Source organism: Nelumbo nucifera, chromosome 2 (genome assembly GCF_055504915.1).
Source record: "Nelumbo nucifera cultivar China Antique chromosome 2, China Antique-T2T, whole genome shotgun sequence".
Taxonomy (NCBI): Eukaryota; Viridiplantae; Streptophyta; class Magnoliopsida; order Proteales; family Nelumbonaceae; genus Nelumbo; species Nelumbo nucifera.
In genome coordinates this window covers 64,032,875-64,043,676 of record NC_142650.1, presented here as the reverse complement: position 1 = coordinate 64,043,676, position 10,802 = coordinate 64,032,875, and the positions used below count along the sequence as shown (strand labels likewise).

The window sequence follows — 10,802 nt, the reverse complement described above, 5'->3', positions numbered from 1 at the left end:
AAAATCTATCCAAACAGCGCCTTTGGCGATAGTGAGGTTCCTTTAAACCTTTTCTTTTACTTTGGGATCAGTGCTAGCATCACGGACCGTGCTATCCACAGAGGCCAAATCATTAAAAGATTCCAATCATTCGACCAAGGGCAATTTCGGCATCTTAGAACTCCAATGCGTCATTTCTTGGGGTACAAATCGATCCTCTTGTTTGTTTTCTCCACGCACTTGGCGATTGAAATTGGAGAGGTTGCAGAGAGGGGAGTAGAAGATAATCAAGAGAGAAAGAAACCCTAGACCAGATCAGACGCCATGGCGACAAGAGCCGCTGCAAGGTATATTTCTCGAAGGCTCTCAAGTAACGGTAGAGTCCTCAGCGAGGAGGAAAAAGCTGCTGAAAACGTTTACATTAAGGTGCATTGCTTGAATCCTCTACTCCGTATCGATTTTTTTCTAATTTCGATTCCTTTCAAATTACATCTTGTCTGAACTTTGAAGTTCTGAGATACTCTACTTTTTGATGTTTGATTTACGTAGTTTAGCAGGTTGATGCTATTGAGGATGTAATCGGGTGGGGGTGGGATTGTCTTGTTCGTATATTGGTGCATTTTATTCGATTTTTCGGGATTCCAATTTTAATTGCATTTCACTCTTTTATTCCTTTGAGTTTTATAGCTCTTTTTCAAGGAGATTTTGAGCTTTTCTGTTTGGCGAATTTTAGACCTTTCAGTGAAACTATGTTTTATCTTTGTTTTTCTTTTTTATCTTATTTGGCTTTTTCCTACATTCCTTACATTCTCTTCTATTTTTAATCTCTTGGTTTCACACTACGGAGATGAGATGTATGTAGTAAGCATCATCGAATGAAGCGGAAGTCCAAACGTTAACTTATCGTAATTGGAAATATCATACTCGTTCCTGTAGATTTTTTTATTTGTTAGAATTATTGATCATGCCAAGCATTGCATAAATGATGATTATTCATTTCTTTTGGATCGTTATTTGTTATGTTGCTAACTTAGACGATTTATTGCATTTTTTTTTTGATAGATACGATTTATTGCAATGTTAAGGCTATACTTGAGAACTTATGAAAAAGCGCTTCTAAAATTGTTGTATGTTTATTGCTTGGAGTGTTATACATTTTTCTGTATGTGGAGGATGGCCTTCTTACCAATACTGGTGAAATTCTGAGGCTTCTTTTTTCAATTCTCTGAACGCTTAGAAGAAAACATGTCTTAGGAAGACCAAAATAAGCAATTTCACTAGAAAATCCTTGTGCATATTTATGCTTATATATCTAGATTTTTGTTTATCAATTATCAATTCATTTTCTAGGTATGCTACTAAGGTTGGTATAAGAGTGATACTATGATTTTTAGGGTCATAAAGTCTAGGGAAACTGGGATTAATATTTGTCATTAAGGCATGTACTACGGATTAAGATTTTAGGTTGCAAAAGCAAATAAAATATTTACGGTATAGGATATTGCTTTTAATTAGAATGGCTTGTGGATGGATGTTTCAGGGCTGCTTGGTTGAAATGTTGATGAACATTAATTCATGATACTCTTCTGTAAACAAGACCAGTGAATAGAAAGGATTATTGAATAAAGATCTTTTTTTTTTTGGAAAAGGTAAGGTAAATTTATTAGAAAAACTTAGAGATACAAACAGAAACCTGCCAAAGACAAGGCAGGAATGGGGACACCCCCCATTATCGACACCAAATCGACTGAGATCTCAACAACTGGAATACATTTAAATGTTTGAATTCTGGACTCTGGAGTGACAGATATCCATGACTTCAATTTGCTGACTGCCACCTGCCCTATCTCCTCTGGAATTTTCACTTTTTGGTTAAATATTCTGTTGTCTCTCAGACCAAATGGCCCAGAGCACTGCTGCCAGGATAGTACTCCAGATTAGCTTCCCTTTTTTCTTCAAATTGCTGATCTTCCAACTGCAGAGAACATCCTTTATAGATTTTGGCATGACCCAACAAATCCCCACAGCCTGTAAGAAATGGTCACACACCTGGGCGGCAATCGGGCAATGAATATAAAGATGATCAGTAGTCTCTGGATATGATTCACAAAGAGCACAAGAGTCATCAGGGATCTACAAGCCTCTTTTTTCTAGGTTGATTCTGGGTAGGCATTTATTTAAAGCCATAGTCTAGACAAGGAAGTTCACTTTGAGGGACTAATTGAATTCCAAATCTGCTTTGATTGAAAATCCCCCACTGCAGCTCAACTACTGAATCTACTGGTCATTGATTTTACCGAGAAGCTACCCTCTTTAGACCAATATCAAGTTCAAGAACTTATAAACAATGCTATACAGTCAGAAATATTCTTTCCAATAGGGAAAAGGAAAGTTAATTTCATTCAAATAAAAAATTACTATTGCAATTCTTTTGAGTGATTGATCTTTGTAATTGATGACTTCAATGTTTGGGCATCGAAGAGCATGCTTTTTTTAGGAAGGAAAAGAACCACAAAACTTTGGAGAGTAAACCTACTCTTTTTTATTCTACAAATAGAGTTCTTTTGGAGTTGTTTATTGGGCCTCAGTGCAGGAGTTGCATGGGACCACGTGAGGTATTTGCATTTGCAGAATTCTTCTTGAGATTCTTCAGTCCCTACTTTTCTTGCTTCCTGAGATGGTTGCTCAAGGGGAGAGCTTTTTTTTTTTTGAAGAAATTTTTCTGAGATTTGATATCTGTGTTTTTGAGCTCATGGGCATTTTATGTGTGGGAAGATTCACTTCTTGTAGGTAGGGAGATTCATTTCTTAATTTTTTGAGATTATAATGATAAAATAAACACAATTAAACTAAGGCCCTTTTGGCAGCAGTTTTTAAAAGTACTTCCATACTTTTGGAAGTACCAAAGTATGTAAAGCAAAAGTCTGTGTTTTGTTTGAGGTGTTTTTTACTTCCAAAAAACACAAAGTAAAAGTATGAAAAGCATGAAGTCAACTTTTGATGCTTCGTGCTTTTTGGCCCTTTCACTTTATACTTTTTAAAATGTGTACACAAACCACACTTGTGGTTCTTATACACTCCACCACATAGCAGCATATATGGATTTCATGTGGCATTTGAACATATTCAATGACATGTCTATGGCAGTGTTTTAAACGGCATGGATGCCATTTGACATATACGGATGCCATGTGACATTTGAATGCAATCAATGATAGGAATGTGCCATGTGACATCATATATGGATGCCACATGGCATTTTAATTTAATTAGTGGCATGTTTGCGCCACATGGCATTTGAATGTATTCAATGAAACGTATAGGCGACATGGTGGCATATCTGGATACCATGTGGCATGCACATGTGTACAACATCTTGTTGTATCTAAATACCATTATTTACTTTACTTTGAAAAGTATGTTTTTGAAAGATTTGATTGAAGCGGCTTTGGGAATCCAGGCCTGTCTATAATTGGAGGGGTGTTAAGAAGTGAAAGTGGAACTATTGTAGGCATGTACACAGGCCCCATTGTCATGAGTGATTCTGTAACAGCAGAACTGGGGGCTGTGCTCTATGGGATGCAAAAAGCCATGGAGATGGGAATGAGAAAGCTAGTAGTTGAAGGAGATTCCAAAATAGTGATAAGCTGGCTGAAACAGAATGAGAAGACTCGTTGGTTTTTCAGAAATGAAATTAAAAAATTCAAGATTCTTTCAAGGGACTTGTAGTTGATAATTCAGTGGACTCCAAGGTCAGCCAATGGTCTTGCTGACCAATTAGCAAAACAAGGGGTAAACAGGGAATGATGCTTTTGGTTCTTAAAGGGAGGTAGCCGTGGCTACCTATGATTTGTACAGACTTTAGTTCTTAAAGTAATAAATCTAAATCTGTTACTCACCAAAAAAAATTATGTTTTTGAAAGATTTTCATCCTGACGGTTTTTGAAGTAAAAGTACAAAAGTAGAAGTATTACATGTATTCTATACTTCTGTAGTATCAAAAGTTCAAAACGCAAAGTATTGCCAAACAGGGTGTAAATTATTCAGTTTGTGACTAGAAGTACTAATTTTCTTTTTTCTTTTTTCTTGTTAGTTAGGGTTCAATCAACATGTATGATGTCTTGAAGGGTTCAAGACATCAAAACCTGAACTGATAAGCAAGGAGGAACTCAAAATTTTATCTAATCAACACATATTGATTATTTTTTTCTTCTTTTCCTAAGACAAAAAATAGGGTTCAGCTCCTCTACTTTCTGAAATTTCTTTTCTTTCTTCTTTTTCTTTTTTTTCATGAATATGTTTAATTTTTATTGCTTTAAATGAAGTTTATACATTTTTTATGAAGATTATAGACAATTACTAGTGAAAGATGGTTACCACTTGATACGGAACTTGAGAAATTACCCTATGGTTCATGGCTTTTATTCATAAAAAATCCATCACTTAGGCAACACTTAGCTGCCTCACCTTGGCGCCTTGTGGGTCCTTATTGCTATTGTTTGCACATACTTATATCTCTGTTGAGTGCACAGCATCTCTTGTACTCTTGTCTCTATTGGCTGGCATTCCTCATGTATTTGTCTATCCTCTTATGCTCATTAATAAATATCTGCATCATTTATCTCTCAAACAACAAAAAGAGAAGGTTTTGCATTTCTCAGGTTAAGCAGTCATGATGCTTATAGCTTGAATCAAGTGTTTATGTTGTTTTTGAAATGTTTGGTTTTGCTTGGATTAGTGTGTTTTAATTACAATAAAACAAAGGAATACGGTAAGAATAATCTGGAAAAGATAGCTTATTGCCCAAGCTGCAACCACCAAAGTTTAGTTTCATTCTGCTTGACACAGGAGCCTTCGATTCCATTAATCTTTGCTGATTTCTAATGGGAAAATTGGCCAAACTTTGCCATCCCCTTAACAGTTCATTGATGATAAGATCTATCATGGAGTAAACATCTTGTTCATTATTTTCAACTATTTTAGCATCTCTCATCCCATAAACTCCGTAGGATGGCAGCTGTTGTACATTTCCATTCGATTCCATTAATCTTTGCTGATTTCTAATGGGAAAATTGGCCAAACTTTGCCATCCCCTTAACAGTTCATTGATGATAAGATCTATCATGGAGTAAACATCTTGTTCATTATTTTCAACTATTTTAGCATCTCTCATCCCATAAACTCCGTAGGATGGCAGCTGTTGTACATTTCCATAGAATCTTCTGCCTTTTTGTTTGACAAGTAGCCAAATTTGTGGAGAAAGGTTTATTTGTTGTTTCTGTCCAAGAAGCTCCAAATAGGAGGGGAAAGTGGTTCCATACTTGAGTAGCAAACTGAGAAAGATGGTTTGTGCCTTTTCCACTCTTGAGGATGAATACTGGTATTACATTTTCTTTGGAGTCTTTCACTTGTATTGGTGAAATGAAGAGCTGCCTCCCAGCAAAAGGAACTTTGACCTTTGGAGGAGACTGACCATTCTAAATGGCTTTTATTGGGAAGGGATGAGGCAAGACATTTGGTTTGGTATTGTCTCAAGGAATGATGCACAAGAGAGACTACCACGAGTGTTTGGGGCCCAGACCCTTTCACAAGTGAACTTACAATTATTCCAATTGCATTTTAGAAGTGACAGGTTATGTTAAGGTAGATCATTAGATGAGACAATATAAGCTTCATAAAGAATGTACCATAAGAAAAGCATTGACATGCAACTGAAGTGCTTCAACTTCCCATGTTTCATCATCATCCATGCCTTATCCTAGCTATATGGGGTCGGCTACATGAATCCTGTTTCGTCACTCCATTCTACTTAAAACCGTATCCACTATTAAGTTATTAGTATTTAAATCATTTCTTACCACTACGCATGCCCTTTTTGGTCTACCCCGCTCTTCTAGCCCCTTTCACTTGTAACAAATCACTTCTTCTAATTGGAGCTATTGGCGGTCTTCTATGCACATGACCGAACCATCTTAGCCTACTCTCTCTCATTTTATCATTTATTGGAGCTACTTCTAGGTTTCTATGGATGGCTTCATTCGTGATCCTATCCTTTCTAGTTTTTTCACTCATCCATCTTAGCAATCGCATTTCTGCCACATTCATTTTCTGACCATGTTGTTTCTTGACTTCCCAAGACTCTTCTCAACATAGCTAACCCTACAACTGTTTTATAGAATTTTCCTTTTAATCTAAGTGTATTCTCCTATCACACAAAAGTCCAGATTCACACCTCCATTTTGCCCAACTTGCACTAATTCTCTGGATGACATCCTCCTCAATCTCTCCCTTGTTATGAATTACTGAACCAAGGTACCAGAAATGGTCACATTGAGTTATCTCTTGGGTCTAATCCTAAGTGTATCCTGATTTACACTCCTATTATTACTAAATTTCTAATATTTGTTCTATCTTAAACTTTAACTTGAATTATCTACTCAATGGAATACATAGTCTTGTTGCTTGAGATCATTATTATTTGACTTAAGATTTATGAATGGTTTCTTTTTATCTCTCTCACTGAATTTGAACTAAAATGATTGTATGGTTGTATTTTTTACTCATCAGAAAACCGAACAGGAGAAGCTGGAGAAGCTTGCACGCAAGGTATAATTACACTTCAATGTTTCCCTGTTTGATTATCATGACAAATCCCATGTTACTTTGATGAAGGTCAAAAAGGTTTGTGTGACCAAAATAATGCTGAAGAATATTGACTTCTATTGATTCTTTATCTTTACACAAATTAGGATAGTTGCTTTTATAAAAGTGAGAGACTACACATCTGAGTTGTTGCATATTGTACCAAGGTTATTCTGAGCTTGGAACTAAATGTATGATGAAAATAAGATGAGATCTAAGGGTTAAGGATACTCAGTCGTTGTGTGGTGGCAGCCAATCAGGCATGAGATTCTGAGTTTATTAAAGATATATGTGGGAACAGCTTCAGTTATTAAATACTTTGGTAGAACTGTTAGAATTAAAATCAAGAAAAGAACTCGGATTGGATAGTTTGGACTAACCATGCAATTTGGTTTCTTGGCCCAGTAATTCCGGATGCAACCCACAAAATGATACCCAACAACACTTTACATGCAGGTGCATTGTGTGAATGCATGGCACTTGTAAGAAATGAGAAATCAAGGAGGACGGCTTTGATTAACCACGCAATTTGATTGATCAAAAAAAAAAAAAAGAAAAACATGCAATTTGGCTTCTTGGCCCAGTTGGCCCGATGCAATCCATAAAATGACACTAGCAACATTGTCACTACATTCAGTATTCTTTTCTTATCTTTTTCTTAATATGTTTCCCTATGCTTTCTGTTTAGCTCTTTAATTGAAAGGAAGGTGAGAAAGATAAATGATAAAATTGCACTAGTCTCCTTGTTCTTTCTGAAATCTCTAATTACTAGCCACTATTTCACTTATACTTCCCAACTTAGTTATGCACGACTCTTTACATATTTCCAGGGCCCTAAACCAGAAGAACCAGCTGCAAGCTCTGGGGGCACAGCTGCTGATGCCAAACCAAGTGGCCCAACTTCCTCAACACCGGGTGTATCAACCGACAAGAACCGAAATTATGCAGTTCTTGCTGGAGTCATAACTGCTGTTGGCGCTCTTGGCTGGTACCTCAAATCAAGTTCCAAGAAGCCAGAAGAAGTCCAGGACTGAGATTGGGTTGCTTGATGGGAGGAGCAGTGTCCAAGAGGCTGTCAGTATTTTTTACATTGAGCTGAACCCACACTTCCAGGCTCTCTAAAAGCTCTATTTGAGTAAAACAGATCCTAAAAATCAATATGAAGTTTACTGTTTCTGTTTTTATTTCTTCAAGTCACGCTTTTCCATTGGTTGTTCTATAAAGGCCTGAAGGATGGGTTTCATTACTATTCTATATTTTTATGCATGCCTCTATCTGCTTTAATTTTACATCATGAGCAGTCTCCAGGATTTTGAAGATCTTTTCTAACTCAAGGGGGTTGAACTCAACCACATGCAAATGAGGCTGTTAAATATTTTCTTAATTAAGCAAGAAGGGCAATTGTAGGCTCACACATTGAGACAGTAGGCCATCCTTTTCTCAGAAGGCTGCTGTAGTAACTCAGCAGCTTCGTGTTCTGCAGTTTTTAAGAGAATTGTTAAAAGCCACAAGTTGGTTCTTCGTCTACTCGAAAACGTCTTAAGAGATGTATTGGGATATGCTTTGGATATGTATGAATACAGACAAAAAATTAAGAATCAACTTGTAGTAATAGCTAGGTTCCATTCAAGCCTAGTAAAACATAAAATTCTTTTATTTAAAAGTCAATTTTCATCGATAAAATGACTGATAACACAAATATAATTTATGTTGAGTTTAGAAGTCTAAATTGGAAATTTAGAATTAAGATTTAATATCATATAAATTAAATTTTGTTTATATGAAGAAAAAGTTTTTAAAGTATCTGATTTAATAGCTTTTTTAGAAATTTTTTATATTGTGGATTTACAAAATTATGTAATCATTTTTTAAGTTTAGTTCAACATGTACAATGTATTTTGTTAATTCTTGTCTCATTTTTTCTTGAGAATATTTAAATGTACTAAAACCCCTTGCTCAATTTGTGTTTGTGTTGTTTCTCTCTTTTCTTATTCTTCTTTCTCATAGGTGAATAAATGTCTAATCAAATGGCCAAATACCACTCTTGATACAATAGTTAAAGTCTTTTCTACATTTTTGGCAAACAATTCTTTTTCCGTTTTCTTCAACATCCTTTACTTTAAATATTTTCTAAATCGGGCTAATCAACTTAGAAGCTTTCTTTTTTTTTTTTCCTAGTATCAATACTAAGGGTGGAAGTTCCATCAATGTCAATAGCATACATATCGGTACTATCACTATCATAATGCAACTGAATATCGTCGACATTAAACATGTTGGAAAATTGGAATTGGTTTTGGGAGGAACCAACAATTTTTTAAATTCTAAAAAAATAAAAATTAATTTAATTGGACTTACCCAGATTGTTGGTTTGGAATTCCAACTTGATTTCAGTGGTTGAAGTCTTTCAACTCCAAGAGTCCAAGCCATTTTTTTGTTGAAACTTCAAAAAAGTTGAGAATTGGAGAATAAGTCAATCAAATTTCAGAGGATGTATGAGAGATTGGGAGATTGAAACTTGAGAGAATATAAGAACTACTGAAGAGATAAAGAGAATTGCTGAATTGGTGTGATGAGAATAGTGGAGGATAAGACTATTTATAGGAATTGAAAATAATTTAATTGCCCAAAATACCTTAAAAGTTAGTCATTTTTTAGTTGTTGGAAGGGGTATTTTGGTCATTGTAAAGTTATTTATCACTTTACCCAAAATGCCCGATAAATTAGTTGTTATATAGCTATTGGGGGGCATTTTTATCATTTTTTCTCTCTCCATAACTAAAATACATAAATACCCCCTATATAGTTGTTTATAGCTATTGGGGGTATTTCTGTAAAAGACCCCCCAAATTCTTGAGGGGGTCCCCATTGACTAGTTCTTGGGCAGCCCGAGTGCGGCCCGCTTCAGGCCTGCAAGCGGGCCATGTTGGCCTGTAAATTTCGAACCCTAGGCCCAGCACAACACATACCATCGTATTGGGTTTGGTACGGCCCGATTTACAGCTCTATATAAAAAAAAAGTGCCTTTTGACCATTTTATAGTTTCTATTCCATCAAAACTCAAAGAGGCAACATCAGGAATGTGTAAGATAACTGTCTATATGGGAAGAAACTAGACAAAAGAAATTTCTGGCAACCAAAGCTGTCACAAAACTATACAAGTAGAAATTCCATTGGAGATCAAAATAAGCACAAATGTAGTTCCTTGGTTCATTTGTTAATCGATGATTATATAACTGAGGATCCACATACACCATTTTTTTTATTGGTAGTTAGGATCCACATACACCATTTAGCAATAAGTAACTTCAAGGCAAAGTCCATCTCAACTATGGAATTATGTGATTGGAATTCCATATTCAAATTTTAGAAAGACTGAAAAGTTTTCTTCAGGCTTAGTTTGGAAGGAATACAAATATAAATATGTACAGTATAAATACATCCAAAATAATATAAAATACAGTTTTACACTCTATATATTTATATTTGTACTCCTAAGCTTAGTTTGAAAGGAATATAAATACAAATATATACAGTATAAATACATACAAAATATAAGGTTTTGCACTCTACAAATTTGCATTTGTACTCCTTCCACACTGAGCCTCAAAGAAAATAGTTGGTTGTCCAATTTGCATATAGAAATACCAGTTCTGGACTGTTTAGAATCTATCTATGCTTGTTTAAATCTTAAATACCGCAATATCGACATGTCCAATTTGCCAACTGCCACATTGACCAATACTGCTTCCCAACAGATTCCCAATTTTCATCGCCCATAGAATGTTCTCTTGGGTGGTAATCCAAATAAAAGACAATTGTCAATAGTCATCCTTCGCAAAGGATCATGATAGTACTCAAAATTCTGGTGCTTCTACAAAGGCTCAATTCGGAAGAAGTGCAAATACAAATATGTAAGGGCGCAAAACTTGGTATTTTGTGTTATTTTGTATATATAAGGAATATGATAAACACTAGGAGTTGAAAATGAGTCTACTCCCATGGCTTATACATGAATATTACTAAAATAAGCAAGTTGTTGCCTGGAAGCTCTAAATTCCACCTACAGATCCATGTCTGACAGACTACATGAACAGCATTTTGCTCAACATTCATCTAGCTCCTGTATTTTAGTCCGGTTTATAATGGGTCCTAATTTTGTTCCCTGTTCCAACCCGATT

The 10,802-nt window shown here is 35.5% G+C and overlaps 1 protein-coding gene across 1 annotated transcript; it reads left to right on the top strand.

Annotated features, from left to right (window-relative positions):
- Positions 1-207: 207 nt before the first annotated feature.
- Positions 208-7,910, top strand: LOC104607659 (uncharacterized protein At2g27730, mitochondrial-like). The gene is made up of 3 exons (XM_010273338.3): positions 208-405; positions 6,547-6,585; positions 7,452-7,910. The coding sequence occupies exons 1-3, from the start codon at positions 304-306 to the stop codon at positions 7,653-7,655; spliced, it is 345 nt and encodes a 114-aa protein (XP_010271640.1). The 5' UTR covers positions 208-303; the 3' UTR covers positions 7,656-7,910.
- Positions 7,911-10,802: the final 2,892 nt, after the last annotated feature.